Source organism: Rhamphochromis longiceps, linkage group LG12 (assembly GCF_057381845.1).
Source record: "Rhamphochromis longiceps isolate RC_006_pf linkage group LG12, R_longiceps_female_GT1.1, whole genome shotgun sequence".
Classification (NCBI taxonomy): Eukaryota; Metazoa; Chordata; class Actinopteri; order Cichliformes; family Cichlidae; genus Rhamphochromis; species Rhamphochromis longiceps.
Window position 1 is genome coordinate 46,285,798 of NC_140568.1, and position 16,546 is coordinate 46,302,343.

The 16,546-nt window shown below is 46.9% G+C and overlaps 2 protein-coding genes across 3 annotated transcripts; one reads left to right on the forward strand and one right to left on the reverse strand.

The window, feature by feature from the left end:
• Nucleotides 1-435: 435 nt before the first annotated feature.
• On the forward strand, nucleotides 436-11,277 carry LOC146658294 (uncharacterized). Of its 2 annotated transcripts, none has more exons than XM_085426684.1 (11): nucleotides 436-591; nucleotides 2,251-3,312; nucleotides 3,535-3,659; nucleotides 3,738-3,923; nucleotides 9,065-9,143; nucleotides 9,231-9,355; nucleotides 9,670-9,859; nucleotides 9,951-10,040; nucleotides 10,170-10,235; nucleotides 10,317-10,402; nucleotides 10,973-11,277. In XM_085426684.1, exons 2-11 carry the CDS (start codon nucleotides 2,312-2,314, stop codon nucleotides 11,134-11,136), a joined length of 2,112 nt encoding a protein of 703 aa, XP_085282810.1. In that variant the 5' UTR covers nucleotides 436-591; nucleotides 2,251-2,311; the 3' UTR covers nucleotides 11,137-11,277. The 2 variants fall into 2 exon arrangements, with proteins under 2 accessions (XP_085282810.1, XP_085282809.1); XM_085426683.1 differs by lacking the exon at nucleotides 436-591 and adding an exon at nucleotides 759-1,940.
• On the reverse strand, nucleotides 11,209-15,370 carry endog (endonuclease G). The gene is made up of 6 exons (XM_085426686.1): nucleotides 15,176-15,370; nucleotides 12,496-12,689; nucleotides 12,037-12,178; nucleotides 11,846-11,955; nucleotides 11,689-11,770; nucleotides 11,209-11,609 (listed from the first exon to the last, which is right to left on the reverse strand). The coding sequence occupies exons 1-6, from the start codon at nucleotides 15,341-15,343 to the stop codon at nucleotides 11,409-11,411; spliced, it is 897 nt and encodes a 298-aa protein (XP_085282812.1). The 5' UTR covers nucleotides 15,344-15,370; the 3' UTR covers nucleotides 11,209-11,408.
• Nucleotides 15,371-16,546: the final 1,176 nt, after the last annotated feature.

A 16,546-nucleotide genomic window follows, 5' to 3' on the forward strand; every position in this document is an offset into this window, starting at 1 on the left:
CTACCTCATACATTGGAAACTGCTGTGTAATCATAATTTTACTCGCTGTATCACAGTATAACAAGGAGTGGATGGACAGAGGTCAGTGTTACTCCTAGGGGATATTACTGGATGTATTTCATCAGATGAAAAATTCACATTTGGCGCTTTTGACACTTTTAATCTCTGACTAAATCAGTCTCCAGCTCTGTTTCACATGTATTCAAAGGAACTTGATCACACTCACACTGCTAAACCACTGGTTTAGTTAGTAAACTCTAATGTGCCCTTTGCTTTTGTTTGATTTTAGTTTTTATATATTTTTATTTTTATGGAAGCGCACATGTATTTTACGGAGCGCCTGCTCCTATCAGCTCTTCTTCGTGCACCAATAGAAAAAATTAACCCTCAAACGAATCCGGAAACTCAGAGGGACCGCTTCACTTCCTCCACTGAGCATGTCCATCACTGCGCATGCGCGGCTGCAACACAGGACGTAAACAAGTAGCGCGAGTTCCGCCGTCCGCGTGCATCCGCCAAAGAGCGCGAGTCGGCGAGAATCAAAGTTTAACGGCTGTAAGAGCGCGAGAAAGATCGATCACACCAGATCAGGTAGGAGCACTTCCGTTTTCTTTCTTTAAGGTTAGCGTTAAATTGAACTCGCCCTGACCCCTAACCCTCAGTGTGACCGGTTCGGTTTTTACAGAGTAAGAGCTCTTTAGTGACGTCACATATGAGCGCCAGGTTGGTTTCAGCGGCGAATTCGCGATGCAGCTCGAGCTCGTCTTTTGTCTGAGGCGGGTTGACCCCTGACCCCGCTGCCGTAGTCTCCTCTCAGGTAGACGGCAGCTGATCAGCTGATCGTGTTCCACGCGCTGCTGGGGTCGTCACACCTGAGCGACCCCGGACACGGAGTTTAGTAAGAACGCTAGCTACCGGCCGATACCGTGGCTTCTTAGCTGTAACAGAGTTTGACCCGTGAGCCGATTACACGCAACCACGACAGCCACAGCGCAGCAGTTTGTGTGACTGTTGTAAACATGTACACGCGTGTCACAGCTGTGAGCACAGGACAGATCACGTGTTTGTGCTCTGTGACGTCATCTGACCCTACCTGCTCCTCCTCCTTTGAACAGAAGGCCACTCTTCTCTTTTTCTCACTGGGCTCGAGGAAAAGAGGTTAGGGAGAGCAGATGGTTTTGGAAGATGCCCGAGGAGGAAGAGGAGGAATGCTTAGGGGCTCCTGGTTGTGGGAGGAGTTACCTACAGGTTGGGTGCTGAGGGAACCAGCTGAGAAGTTGTTTCCTCTGCACAGTGAACAGGAGACAAGGAGGCTTGATGGAGAAATGAGGAAGTATAGGAAAGCATTCAGAGGAAGAATAGAGGGAGTTGCAGAGGTGAAGGAGTACAGTGAGGAGTATAGAGAGCTGTGTGGTTAATCTCAGAGGACGTGATGTCACAGCTGAATAAAAGCACCCTGAATCCTGGTGTGAATCGACGACACACGTCACAGATTGAACCGCTCACACTGAGCTGCACTTTGGTGTGGACGACGTGCCAAAGGCTGTAACTGCTGCAGTGTGCACGCTGTGTCGTTCTGTGGTGCATTATGGGCAGTCTCCGTCTCTCACTGAGCACGTTCCTCTGACTGGCCAGCTCGGACAACATCCGCCTGTCTGACGCCACTTTAAACCAGCTGAAGGGGGTCTAGATGTGTCCTGACTGTCGGTTGGAGCTGATTGAGTCTTGCCGGGTGGAAGCCACAGGTGGGGGCCGTCCTTGGGGGCTCCGTGGTGGTGATACGTGAAGCTCTGACTCGTTATCGGGTTTTCTGCTGATTGATAATGTTTCTGATCGCTGTTACGGCCTGACGACGTGCGCACACCCTCTCTAATGAAGTCACGTGATCTGAAGCCAGACAGACGAGCGTCTCTTCCTGCGGTGAGGAGATCATATCACAGGTGAAGCACACCTGGTCGCTGTCACATGTGAGCTTGGACACTTTGATAATGAATGTTGGCTGGGGCGCGCCGAGACACACAGGTGATGTTAGAGCCGTTTCAAAATGTGTTGTCTGAGCGGCAATACCCGTTGTTCAGGAGAATCCTGCAGCGGCTTCCTGCGCCCTGGCAGCGGGCGTAAAGTGAAGTGGCCGGGTACACCTCCCCCACTGAAGCCTCGCCTGTGCCAGGCGGTCAGCTCACACCTGTGTCCTGTTTATTTGTCCTGATTGGCCACACCTGACCTGACCTTCCTCTTCTTCTTCTGCAGCTTCTGTCACAAACTGACCTGCAGCATCGAGCCATCGCCTCCTCCTGTTGCTCCTCCCATCATGACACCTCCATCATCCTGTGAGAAGAAGAAGAGGAGGCGCGCAGAGGGCGAGGAGTCGCCTGCTCCCATCGACATCGACACTCCTGAGAGAGGAGAGAAGGAGGAGGAGGAACTGTTCAGTCCTCCCGCTGAAGAGGAACGGGTGAGCAGGAAGGAGAAGAAAAAGAAGAGACGAGAGGAGGAGAAGGTGTTCAGCTCGCCTGCTGAAGATGGACAGGTGAACGGGGAGGAGGAGGAAACCAGCGAGGGGAAGAAGAAGAAGAAGAAGAAGAAAAATAAGAGAAGAGCGGAGGAAGAGGAGGTGTTCAGTTCTCCTTTTTCTTCTGCTGAAGATGCACATGTGAATGGGGAGAAGGAGGAGAAAGAGCAGAGGGGGGACAAACAGGAGGAAACCAGCGAGGCAGAGAGGAAGAAAGAGGAGGAACCGGGTCCCTCGTCTCCTGGTCTGGGTGAACAGCTGAGCAGGAAGGAGAAGAAGAAAAAGAGAAAAAAGAGGAGAGAAGAGGAGGAGGAAGAACTGTTGGCTCCTCCCTCACCTCCTACTGGGGATGAAAAGGTGAGCAGGGAGAAGAAAAGGAAGAAAAAACAGGAGGACAAAGAGCCAGAAAAGAGAAAGGAGGAGAAGGAGGTGTTCTGTTCTCCTCATGGACAGGTGAGCAGAAAAGAGGAGAAGAGCAGCGAGGGAGGAAAGAAGAAAAAGAAAGAGGAAGTGACATCACAGGAAAGGGAGCCTTACAGCGAGACTAAACAAAAGAAGAAGGCGGCGCGCATGGCGAGTGTAGCCACAGCAACAGCAAATGCACATGTGTCGGTTCAAACAGTCAAGAACAGGTTGAAGGAGGAGAGGGGAAGTGAAAGTGTGCAGGAAGTGACATCATGTAATGGAGAGAAGGCAACGAAGAATGTAAATCCTGCAAAGAGGCAGAGAGGTGCAGCGGGGGGTCACGGGGAGGAGGAGAAGAAGAAGAGGAGAACGGAGGCGGCAGCTGATCCTGAAGAGTGAGTTCATAAAGTTCATGTTAACGAGACGTCAGTGAACACAACACAGAAAGATCAGAGACTGAACAAAGCTGGGGAGCCGTGACACCTTACCACCTGCGGCTCCGCACGCTCAGACAGGAAGCAGCGTGGACGCAAAGCTCCTCATGCGGCGTCCATCTTTGTTGTCTCTGCTTTTATGATGATGTCAGCTGATGATGATGATGATGTCATGTGCTTCAGGTTTGACCATAAGTTGTTGGAGGAACTTCAGGAATTTGTTCCTCATGTGAAGAAGAAATCTGCCGATCAGATCAACAAGCTGCTGCGGTACGACTTGGCACGCTTCAAGGCCTTCAAAAAGAAAGGTAACGCTGCTGCAGACGCCACCAGCAGGAAGGTACGAGCACTGCGCATTAACCCTGTGAACGCCTGTCTTCCTCCAGGTGTGTCTCTGCGCTGGGGGCGGTACTCTCAGCTTGAGAACCAGCAAATCGAACAGAACGTGGCCGACTTCTTGGCTCTGACGGGAATCAGCTCAGCGGAGCAGCTTCTGTTTCCTCACAGGTTCAAAGAGCAGGAGCTGGAGATCAGGAGGCTGAAAGCACAGCATCACTTCCTGGAGAACATCGGTACGTAACCAATGCAGAACGACGTTGGGTTCACTTTTATTTATACAGTGCCTAATTGCAACAACAGTCACCTCAGGGCGCATTTCATATAAACTTCATATATATATATATATTAGGGGTGCAACGATACACAAAATTCACGGTTCGGTTCGGTTCGATACTTTGGTGTCACGGTTCGATATTTTTTCGATACAAAAAAAATGTTCATGCCTTTTTAATTTGTCATTTATTAAAATTATAAATATATATTTTAACTCAAAAGTACAGTTTTTAAATTTAACCCTAACCCTTGTGCGTGTTTTTTATTTTGACAGCGAATGCGCACCTGCGGACCACTTATGTGCAGCCCTGGTTATTTAGCTCGTCATATTGCAGCCACAGAAATTCTTTTGTCCATGAAACCATAAAGCTGCACTTTCTTTTTGCCTTATAGTCTGATTTGTCATAACTTTTCCGTTTTGTGGTAAGCTTTTCTTTGGCTGTCACTTCTTCACCCTGACCTGTCTTATTTGGCTCAGCAGAACTAAAATATATATCTGTCTGTGAAGGTTCTCAGTCATCCAGGTTAGAGCTGGGCGATAGAACGATAACGATATGTATCGCGATATAACTTTTACTCGATAGAGAAATTAAGCTATCGCGATAGACCTCGCCGCTCTTGTCCTCTTAAAAAAAAAAAAAAAAAAAAGGTCAGCCAATCCAAATTAAGTAGCGCAGAGCCGAACCAATCACAGCCGCAGCGTCACGTCGCGTGACTTGTTACGTACAGCACAAGTGCCAAGCCGCACGTGTGTTTGTTTGGGAAGCAGCCAGCGGGTAATGGAGGAAATGAGTGTGCCGACTAGAAAAATCAACCGAGCGTGACCGAAGAGAAAACAGATGATGGTTCCAACGCCGGAGAGATTGTCGAACGGAAGAGCCATAGAAGTTCCGTAGTGTGAAGGTATTTCGGCTATTTCAAGTCTGACAAAAAACAGAGTAGCGTGCACTGTAAATTGTGCCGAAAGCAAGTCTGGAAATACAATAAACTGGTGCATGCGTCACACTGTGCGCCACGTTATTGTTTCGGTGAAATGAATTTCTACAATACTGTTAATTCTACTCTCTGCAGTGTTTAAATGCTTACATATACACACAGTTACTGTCCCTCCACACATACGACTCGGTTCTGCTTCTATGCCCCAGCTTTGTTTACTTTTTCCCGCCGAGGCTTCTAGACTTCTGATTGGCCAACATTTAGGCACGGTTAGGAATCTAGCGCCACCTGCTGCTTTGGCATGTTCATAGCAGCGTTTTCCTTCATTTCTGCCTTTATGTGTGGACGGATTATTTTTTAAAACGAAAACGGAAAATCTCCATTTTCAAAAATACCCGTGTACGTGCGGACGTAGCCTCAGTCTCTGACTGGAAGCGCTAATTCGTCATTCGGCTTTTGTCAGACTAAAGTAACTGTTAAAACTGTTTGAAAAGCTCAGCTATACAACAAGGAGAGATTGAGAATTTCCTTTTAGTTCTCAGTTTATTTGATATTGACAAAAGTTAGTCAGTTTTGTCTGATCTTCTGTAAAACAAACTAAGATTTATTTTTAGAATTAATATTTTGTTTCTAAGTGGAATTGACAATTTAGTCTGTTTCGTTTGTTCTATTTTGAAACTTAAACGCTTTAGCGGCTGCCTTTTGTGTAGTTTGCAATATTTGCCTTTATTTATCTGAAAAAGTCTCATGTTCCTTAAGTACATCTACCCTGTTGAACTTATTATGGGAAATAAATATTTAAAAACAAGCTGCTGATTATTTCACATTTTACTTGTGAGCAACGGCACATTTAAATCTTACAAATATAGTTATTTGGCTGATATCGTGATAGATATCGTTATCGCCTGAAATTAAAAAACATATCGTGATATGAAAAAATCTCATATCGCCCAGCTCTAATCCAGGTCATCGTAGTCAAATATAAATCCTGCTGCTTTTACACACTCACTCACATAAGCTCAGTGATTCTCTGCGCGATCAACCTCTCACATGTTTAAGTTTGCTGCGGGAGATTTGACTTGTCATGTTTGCATAGTAAGCTAACGATTAATAAGACGATGTCAGAGGAATTGGTGCACAAATTATCATCACTCACAGATCAGTGCTGTCGCTCTCTATACACAGTTCGCACGATTGCAAAGTGAAAGCAAAAAACAAGCGCAAATTCAAACGCGATTTCAATATGTCACATATTGACAGTGGCTCACCGATGCCAATGACATAATTACCCAGCTACATTTCTGAAAGAATGCAAAAGCATTGACATATATTTTTCCTACAATAGCCCGACGGGCAGGGAAGAGATAGATTTTGGTAGCCCGACTGAAAAAATCGCTAGCTCCGGGACGTCGGGCTAGCGATATTGCGAGCCCTGTATCTGATTGAGGAATCACTCATCTTTGGAAAAGAGAGTTTATTACAGAGAAATGTCTCTTTCCAAAATAAAAGCTATACTATCCGCTTCTTCTGGGCTATATTCTCAGCAGCATAAGGAGAATCATGTGCTAACAGCTGTCTAAATGACTCGGCTAAAGTTAGTAACATGCTTGTTGTTTTTGTCTTTGCACTAGGATGATGTCAGCGTAAATGTGCAGTCATATTCGTTGTGTTCCCACTAGTGCTTTCAGGTTAATCTCGTTGAAATGACCTTAACACCACAACACGGCAAATCTCCGTTAACGAGCTACCGCCGATCGCCCCGTGCATGGGGCTAGACGGCCAACACGTTAACGAGCTAACTGCACTAGCACACTAGCTCCCACCCATGTAATTGAGCATTGCATGGCACATCCAACATACTGTTTTACTTTAGTCCATGACTCGCTTACCTTCAGGGTCATACATGAAAACCAAAATAGTTCCAAACGCCAGATCTGAATGAGAGTGGGGGAGGTGCCCTGCGCTCTTCCTTCTGACTATGCTGTCTGTGTTGAGTGCTCAGTGGATCTGCGCTCGACAGTGCAGCCTAGGCGGAGTAGTCGAACGCAGATTCACTGAGCGCTCAACACAGACAGCATCGTCAGAAGGAAAGTTGATAAAATAAATTACAAATAAATTACAAATGTTGTATTGTTCGATACATATGCGTACCGAACTGTATCGAACGGTTCAATATCGATACGAATATCGTTGCACCCCTAATATATATATATATATATATATATATATATATATATATATATACACACACACACAAATACACTGGAGTTTCCTCCAGTGTCCTGTTATATTTTAGACAGCAAGGAGCAGACGGCCGAGTTTATTAAACTCCACGAGACAGCGGTGACGCTAATCTGAAGGCTGGACCGTCCCATTTCACAGCCGTTTACTTCCAGCCTGCCCGACCTTCTGAGGACCCGGCCCACGTAGACCGCGAAGGCCGGGTCCTCAGGAGGATGCAGCCCATGAATTTGAACACAACTAGAGGTTAATAACAGATATGATTCAATGCAGAGAGGTCTATTAACACATAGTGAGTGAGAAAGGTGACTGGAAAGGAATCACCCAGTGCATCATGGGAATCCCCGGCAGCCTACGTCTATTGCAGCATAACTGTCAACAGAAAATTGTATTTAGTAGTCAGTATAATCTTTTAATAATATAAGTTTACATATGGTAGTGATAGGATGTGCGATCCTTAATAGTCTGCAAAAGCTTTGCGTGCATTCCAGAGTGCTCTGGCATTCACATCCACATCCTGGGAGCATGGGAGAGGTCGTACCTTCTCTTATTGTTTTACGGTAGGATTAACGTAGCTATGTCAGTCTTAGTCTAAGTGCCCTTTTTTACATATAGATGAACTGTTTCCAGATTTTCCAGACCAGCAGGTTAAGGGAAGTCGTTTGTGGGGTCACACTCTGACACACAAACATACATACACACCTCCACATTCCAATGTAAGGAACAAACGCCCACTAAAGTATAAATAAAGACCAGGGCAGTCTCAGAGCTGCGAGTCTCTGATCCTCACTCTTGTGCGTGCACTCTGGTGACTGCCCTTCCTAGCAAGAAAACTGTGTGTTTCTCCTCTCTGATTCTCAGCTGAAGAAGTGTTTTAGAATATATCTCTTAACAATAACTAAGGGAGGATTCAGGGTCACCTGGTCCAGCCCTAACTATATGCTTTAGCAAAAAGGAAAGTTTGAAGCCTAATCTTGAAAGTAGAGATAGTGTCTGTCTCCTGAATCCAAACTGGAAGCTGGTTCCACAGAAGAGGGGCCTGAAAACTGAAGGCTCTGCCTCCCATTCTACTTTTAAATACTCTAGGAACAACAAGTAGGCCTGCAGAGCGAGAGCGAAGTGCTCTAATAGGGTGATATGGTACTACAAGGCCATTAAGATAAGATGGGGCCTGATTATTTAAGACCTTGTATGTGAGGAGCAGGATGTTGAATTCTGGATTTAACAGGAAGCCAAAACAGGAGAAATCTGCTCTCTCTTTCTAGTCCCTGTCAGGACTCTTGCTGCAGCATTTTGGATCAGCTGAAGGCTTTTCAGTGAGTTTTTAGGACTTCCTGATAATAATGAATTACAGTCGTCCAGCCTGGAAGTAATAAATGCATGAACTAGTTTTTCAGCTTCACTCTGAGACAGGATATTTCTAACTTTAGAGATGTTGCACAAATGGAAGAAAGCAGTCTTACATATTTGTTTAATATGTGCGTTGAAGGACATGTCCTGGTCAAAAATGACTCCAAGGTTCCTCACAGTGTTACTGGAGGCCAAGGTAATGCCATCCAGAGTAAGAATCTGCTTAGATACCATATTTCTAAGATTTTCAGGGCCGAGTACAATAACCTGTTTGATCTGAATTAAGAAGCAGAAAGTTAGCGGCCATCCAGGTCTTTATGTCTTTAAGACATTCCTGCAGTTTAACTCATTGGTGTGTGTTATCTGGCTTCATGGACAGATAGAGCTGGGTGTCATCTGCATAGCAGTGTAAATGTATGCTATGTCTTCTAATGATGCTGCCTAAGGGAAGCATGTATAATGTAAACAGAATTGGTCCTAGCACTGAACCCTGTGGAACTCCATAATTAAGTCTTGCTGTGATTTTAAAATCAGTGATCCCAGTATGACCTTTGATCTTCTTGTCTGTCTGCAGCTGAGGGGATTCCTCGGACATGTGATCAGGTTTACGTCAGAGCCAAGAAGATTTTTGATGAGAGGAATAACATGGGAAGGTCAGAGGTCACGTTGCATGTTCATGGGTTTATGTTTGACTCGTTAACCTGACGGTCACCTGACACAATTTGGGTGTGTTCATTCAGGTTTTCTGAGGATGAGCTATGCTCTCTCACAAAGTTGCAGAAGCTCCACGGCAACGACTGGAAGAGAATCTCAGAGAAGATGGACCGCAGCATCTACTCGCTGGAGAAACGCTTCAACACCATCGGTGAGCTTCCCTGTGACCCCTAACCTCTGAACTCCACTGTGGTCAATCACAGACTGTACTTAGACGACTTGGTCAGATATCTTTAGTGACTTGTTTTAATTTTTTAAAGTAAACGACCCCCATGCTTATTTTGAAAGTTCATTTGTTGGGCTGATCTGGTTGCTGTCGTGGCGCCGAGTCAGAATTCTGCAGATTTGTTCCAGCTGCTCATTGTGACCTGAGACGGAGCAGGTTATTGATCGGTTATTGATCTGTAGAACAGATTTCTCTGCTCAGCCGTGAAAATGCTCTCCTGTCTGTGCGCTCACACCCAGCTCAGGGTCGCGGTACCTGGACTGCAGAGGAAGAGTTGCACCTTTGGCAGGCTGTCAGGGCTCACCTGGAGATGCTGGTCCAGCAGAGCCCTGCAGGTCTGAGCCGAAACCAGCTGTGCAACAACCTGCCCTGGAAGAGGATCAGCGAGCAGGTGGAGACCCGGTCCTGGATCCAGTGTCGTCTCAAGTGGTCGGTGCTCCTCTGCTCACGTGAACCAGACCGGTACATTCCACGCCAGCAGCGGATCCTCGGGTATAACTCAGGTGTTGGTGTTTTCCAGGTTCTACCTGCTGAAGTCTAAGCTGTCCTCAAAGGGAGTGTTCAACCGAGGTGCCGAGGGGTACGCCGCAAAAATCCACCTCATCAACACGTGAGTGACGCGAACCCATCAGAGCATTCGCTGAGCAGCCAATGAGAATGCAGGACAAACCTCCAGTCATGATGGACATCACTGTGTGTGTGTGTGTGTGTGTGTGTGTGTGTGTGTGTGTGTGTTCAGGCTCTATAACATGCATGTGGACGACGCAGCGGACATCGACTGGGACGAGGTGGCTGGACTCATCGGGTGAGGTCAAACTAGTATTAAGTACACAATAGACTGTACTACAGGCAGTATTGTGGTGTCACACCTGTGTGTGTGTTTCAGGACTGTGACGCCGATGTGTGTGCAGAAGATGTTTTACAGGTTGAAGGTTTCCAGAGTTCCAAACTGGACGAGTTTGTCGTACGCAGGTGAGCAGCTCGAGCTTGGTGTGTGTTCCACTTCCTGTTTGTGTCGCACTGTCAGATTAAACCAGAGTGTAGCTTTGATCATGTGACCCGAGTGTCGGGTCACGTGACCTCAGCTGTTTGTGTGCAGTGTGTTTCCGACCACACAAACACGAGGACACGCCGAATCTGTTCTCCAAAACCAAACCACACAAACAAGTCGTGTCATGTCGAGCATCGAAGAAACCTCCAACCGGAGCACACCTGAGACAGCCCGACCCCTCTGAAGTCTTCTTACCTGTTCGATCACAATGGTAACTAAACTGCTCACCTGGTCAGGAGCAGCTGCGCTGTAGTGCAGCTCAAACTGAGCGGACAGACAGGCGATGAGCACCCCGGGCGTTACTCAGACTGGGGCTCAAACAAAGCCTGGATGTGTGGTCCTTGCATTTAGTACACCCCTCAGATTTCCCAGTTTTCATTGAGCACCTGGATGCAGCATGCAAGCTCTCAGGTTCAGTTGTTCAGAGTAATTCAGGTTTAAGTGTCGTGTTCAGGTGAGCCTGCAGTAATCTGTAATCGCCTGTCTCTCAGAGATCATCGACTTCCTACAGAGCAGAGCCGTCCCTGTCCTGGAGGAGAGACTGAAGAAGTGTGAGCCCCAGGAGGCGCAGGAAGAGGAGGAGAAGGAGAGACTTTATCAGCTCTCTGACATCTTCTCAGAGCTCAGTGACAACGTGGAGCTGGACAACAGCTGACCTGCAGCCAATCAACATGTGATGTCCCCGTGGACAGACTTTATAAAAACACTTTGAAATCGGGACAGGGAGTGGGTTAAAAAAAGACTTTTATTTTGAAGGTGCAGATGCTTTGTAACATTAAATAAAATTGTTTTGGTATGTTGTGTGTTTGTTCGATCAGAAGCAATGCTCACACTGATAGTTCACAAATAATTAAGTTCATAAACGTTCGAACGTTATTGATCTGTGATTAAAGGAAGTCTGAAGCAGAGGATTGTGGGTAATGCAGCTCATCTGTCAGCGATGGCCCGTACGCCGCCGGCGGTCCTCTTCATGATGTTTGGCACAAACAGGAGTCCTGACATGCGCTCGATGGTTTCTATGGGAACCAGGAAACGCTCCAGAGGAACCTGCTCGCTGATAGGTTCGTTTGGTAACACGTACGAACGGAGCTCCACCCCCTTGCCGTCCGCTTGCTCCAGGATCAGCACCTGAGGGCACATGGGACAGGAGAACTTATCGCCAGCTGACGGGCAGGAGTGCTGACACCATCCGGCGGGTGGCCCTCACCTTAAAGAAGTGTGTCGGCACGGCGACGTGGTTTCGTCCTATCACTTGATATCGAACGTAGAGTTTCCCGTCAGCCTCTTGCCTGAAACACGCACCTGACAATGTCATTCCCAAGCCCCTCCCCTCAGTCATCACAGAAGGATGGGCAGCAGGTTACCTGGGCAGGTAGAGCGGGCCAGTGCAGACGTAGACGTTGAGGTAGCGTTTGGTGAGGGAGCGGCAGAGTTTCTCCAGGTTGTTCCAGGTGTTCTGGTTCAGGTGAGGGTTCTGCTCACAAACACCAGAGATCCATAGAATCAATCAGGTAATCAATACTCTGGATGAGCCTGTCCAGGTAAAAAGTCTCACCTGTGGAGCCACGTTGCTCAGGTAGAACGTGTCGTCCATGGCTTTCTGGCTCCACTTGTGGTTGGCTGCTGCGGCCAGGTGGCCCCTGTCGAACCCGCTCCCCTTGTAGTCGGCATTGGTCGCTCGGTGAAAAACATGAACGCTGCCAATGAATGAAAACAGATGTTACACGTTAAGAATTCAAACAACTTCACAGGTAGAGAAGAACGTCCTTCACCTGTCGCCTCGTTAACCTGCACGGACCACAATTTTCAAGCAAGGAAAGTTGGGGTCACGGTGTTTATCTGCAGCTCTGCTCGCACAGTTGGATTTTTACAGCATCTCAATAAGAGCTGCAGAAAGGCGAGTCCAGCTCGCACCTCATGAGGGCCGGTTCTGGCCCACGTGCCCTGTGTTTGACAGCCCGGTGGGAGAACACTGATGTGAACATGAACTTTACCTGCCCTGTTCCTGTCGCACCTGTCATCCTCTTTGAACTCGCAGTACTTCCTGTCTGACAGTCCGCTCAGGGAGGCGGGGTTTAGCCGCTCTATTACCCAGGATGCAGTACGCGTGCGGGGGTCGTAGGAGGTGACGTAGGATTCTCTGGTCTTGATGTTGCCCAGTGAGGGGAAGCCATACTTCATCACAGCTCCTGAGCTACCTGGACTCACCTAGACACAGAGACACACTCAATCAGCCAATCGGGAACACAGAGACTCCTCCCACTAATTGATCAATAATCCAGAGTATATGGAAGTCTTCTTCCTCAGTGTTTTTATGGACTCACACACCTGAAGGAGCTGCTGCAGCATCGACATGAACAGCGTGCAGCAGATGGTGTAAGTGTTCCTTCTAACTGCATTTTGATACATTCCTAGTTTTATGAGCAGCTGTTAAAGTCACAGCTGGAGCCTGAGTGAATAAAAACTACTTCCTGTTGAGTTGCTGCATGAAGCATGCCGTATGAGCCCAGTGATCATTGATGTCCTTTGTTATGTTACAGCTTCATGTTTGCTTCAGGTCAGCTAGGATCAGTGATGATGGAGGAAATGCAGTCGCAGGGCGGAGGAAACGAGTTCCACAGCAGCCAGATAGAAGAACATACCATGGATTTCATTTTTTTTACCCAGTGAGCCAAATGATTGTGACGTGACAGTCACAGGAGGATGTGCTGTCAGCAGTAGCGGTTTTTGATATGGGCGGTTGCCCGCGGCGGCATCACGGGCATCGGCAAAAAAGAAAAAATAAAGTTGCTCGTACTCATGCTGCCCCGACATCAGCCAGCGCATATTGGGAATGGCAGAGGCACCGATCGGTTTTCTATCACCTATTTGCTGGGAGTAAGAGCGCCCTCCGTTTGCGAGGTGCGCCTGCTGCTTGCGGCGGAGTCTCTGGCTGGCTGGAGCAGCGTCTAATAACCAACTCGCAAAATAAAACAAAGCAACAAACACAAAAACACCAGACATCATGATACAAACTTATAATTTGCACCGATGTTTCTTCATGATTCTATACACGAAAAGTGAGCGCGAGAGCCCTCGGTGCGCCTGCGCGGTGCTGAAGTCAAAGTAAACTTTATTGTCATCTCCGCTACAGACAGTCCAGCATATAGAGACGAGACGACGAGGCTGCAGTTACAGCAGTGCCAGTAAACAAACAATAAATATAAGAAGAGTTAGAAAATAAATTTACACTTTAGGACTCGGGGTAAAGGATCAATAACAAATTTATAATTAAGCTTGACGATTTAAAGTCTCACACACGACCCTTTGAAAGGGGAGGGGCCGGCTGCTTCCAAATAGAGCACATTTCATTCAGCATGTTGTAAATCCAAGCCCATCATGTATTCATGATTTGAATCCTGGGTTGTGTGAAATCCCAGAAATAAACCCTCGACAAAGTAAATCTGTGAACTAAGGTGTAGGTCTAGGTTATGTTGTGGTGACCCTTGAGTTGGGGGATTTGTGTTCATACTGAAGAGCAAAATTAAAACCAATGTAAGATGGACAAGAAAAGTTCAAAGCCATCGGGTGCTCAGTTTAGAAAATAGAGAAAAGAAGAGAAACAAGCAACAGATCCAGGTAAGCAGATGTGTGATTGGATAATGGCAGGTCATCCTGAAACAATCAGAATCAGAATACTTTATTAATCCCTAAGGAAATTATGTGGATTACAGTTGCTCCAAGAAGAAATGGTAAAAATAGTAACAGTAACTGACTAAACTCCAAACAATACATTATGTTACAGATTTTACACGTTTAAGAAACAGCACTAATATATACAGATCACTCAATTCTAAATATCAAGGATTAACAGAGGTGATGATAAATAAATATCAAGAAAATTGACAAGAATATTCCAGAGTAGAAAAGAGCGTGTGTAAAAAGGTTGTAGCTGTTGCAGTGTTCACAGTGTGTTAGGTGGAGGAGTTGTACAGGGAGATGGCCACAGGCAGGAATGATTCCTGTGTCGTTCAGTGGTGCATTGTGGGTAATCTCAGTCTCTGAGTGTGCTCCTGTCACTAGCCAGCATGTCATGGAGTAGGTGGGAGGTATTATCCATGATTGTCCTTATCTTGGACAACATCTGCCTCTCAGACACCACCCTAACGGAGTTCAGCTCCATCCTCCTCACAACATTACTGGGCTTGTGGTTCAGTGGTTCACTCAACCTGCTGCCTCTGTATACAACAACAGCATAGAGGATAGTACTGTCCAAAACAGAGATGCCAGAGGGAGTGTTCGCCCAGGCCGCAATACAGGCTAGAACCGCCACTGGCTGTTACCGACATACAGCAGCAGGGTCTGTCAGTGAGAACCAGCAGAGAGACTCAGCGGCTCCAGTGTGAGCTCAGGCTCGAGTGTTCGCTGTGAAAACAGCAGCTCCGATAAATGAGAGGAGGCTGAAGGAGAGCCGGTCTGCTGTGGGTCTCACAAACAGCTAAAGTGAGATGCGCGCTTTGTAGTCAGTCTCCTGCAAGTTGTAGTTTTTAACACTTCGGAGATCCGGCGTCACGTCGTTAAGCAGAGACGTTAAGCGTCTCCTAACTTGTTTTCCTCATCGGGTCAAGGAAACAATGTTAGGAAAACTAGATAGAAGACACTTTTGGAGCACACACAAGCAAATGCCGGAAGTCTATGACCTCACGCACACTCACCTGCAGCTCTGATGCCTGCACCGTCGGGACTCCCGGTACCGGGATGACCGGAACCCGGCTCATCAGGCCGGCTCCCCCCTCCTCACGCCAGCCTCCGGCGCTCAACAGACGGCTCGCCGCCGCTCCGAGTCCCGCTCCGAACACCAAGGTCGCCCCGGTCCGCCACATGCTGCCGGGTCAGCTGCTGGTGACGCGCTGTGATGACGTCACAGGAATGTATTTAATAAGCGTCTACCTGTCTGTGTGTGCAGCAACATTTCGTGTCCACATATTTCACTTTCAGTGATTTTTGTGCCAAATATGTACAACAAAGTCCTAAATTATGTGATTGTTTGCCATTCTTTAAACATAAATCAAATGCAAATTAAATATTATTTATTACACACCTTTTTGTTGACACACCCTCAATTTTAATTTCATTGCGTCCCACAGTCAGTGTTGGAAAGTAACAGAGTACATGAACCACCGTTACCTATTTAAAATACAAAATATGAGTAACTGTATTCTGTTACCGTTTAAAAAGGTGGTATTCAGAATACAGTTACTTTGTTGAAATAAAGGATTACACGGCGGTCTTTTCCCGTTTCATATGTTCGGCTATGCCCTCTCTGTTTTTGGTTTCCATGCCGGTGGAAACCCAAACAAAACACGCATTAAGAGGCTCCAATGTCTGTGTCTCAATCTCACGGCCCACGTCACCTCTACATGTGGCCGCATACTGACATGAAGAAATATTTTTAAAAATTACTGTTCAAAAAATGACTTAATAAGAAGGCAACAGGCAGAGTGTTACAGGCATCGCCCTGAAGAATGTAGCCTCGTGGGCAGTGTAGTCCAGCTGTAAGTAAGCTATTAAGACTCGACTGTACGCTGTGTTCGTGTTTCCTCTGAAACAATAAGCTCCGTTGGAGTCTTTCAACGCCTCTCTCTGTCTCTCGCTAGCAAAGTCGACCCAGACAACAAAGTGAAGCTAGTTTTCAGCTACGAGCCGACACGAACCCGACGTATTAGCCAGAGGTCCCTTTACTACGGTTCGGAGCCGCGGACCTGTTTTATATGGTGAGTGACAGGAGAACGGCGGCTAAGCTGTCATCCCTGTTGGACAACATCTCCCACCCCATGCAGCAGACTGTGACAGCACTGAGCAGCTCCTTCAGTGGGAGACTGCGGCACCCACGGTGTGGGACGGAGAGATTTCGCAGGTCTTTCCTCCCCACTGCTGTCAGACTCCATAATAAAGACTTTAACTGATCAAGCACACACATCCATACATATGCAATAATACTAAGTGCAATAATCCTTTCTGTCATCGTTGTATTTTTACTCAGTTGTATATAGTATTTGTATTTGTATTCTATTTTTTATCTTATT

Coding starts and splice junctions, on each gene's coding strand:
- LOC146658294 (XM_085426683.1), top strand. CDS start 1,873: ATGAAGTCACGTGATCTGAAGCCAGACAGACGAGCGTCTCTTCCTGCG. Junction 3,924..9,064: donor TCACTTCCTGGAGAACATCG/GTACGTAACCAA, acceptor GTCTGTCTGCAG/CTGAGGGGATTCCTCGGACA. Junction 10,403..10,972: donor GACGAGTTTGTCGTACGCAG/GTGAGCAGCTCG, acceptor CCTGTCTCTCAG/AGATCATCGACTTCCTACAG.
- endog (XM_085426686.1), bottom strand. CDS start 15,343: ATGTGGCGGACCGGGGCGACCTTGGTGTTCGGAGCGGGACTCGGAGCG. Junction 11,956..12,036: donor TGAGCAACGTGGCTCCACAG/GTGAGACTTTTT, acceptor GTTTGTGAGCAG/AACCCTCACCTGAACCAGAA. Junction 11,771..11,845: donor GGCCCGCTCTACCTGCCCAG/GTAACCTGCTGC, acceptor TGCGTGTTTCAG/GCAAGAGGCTGACGGGAAAC.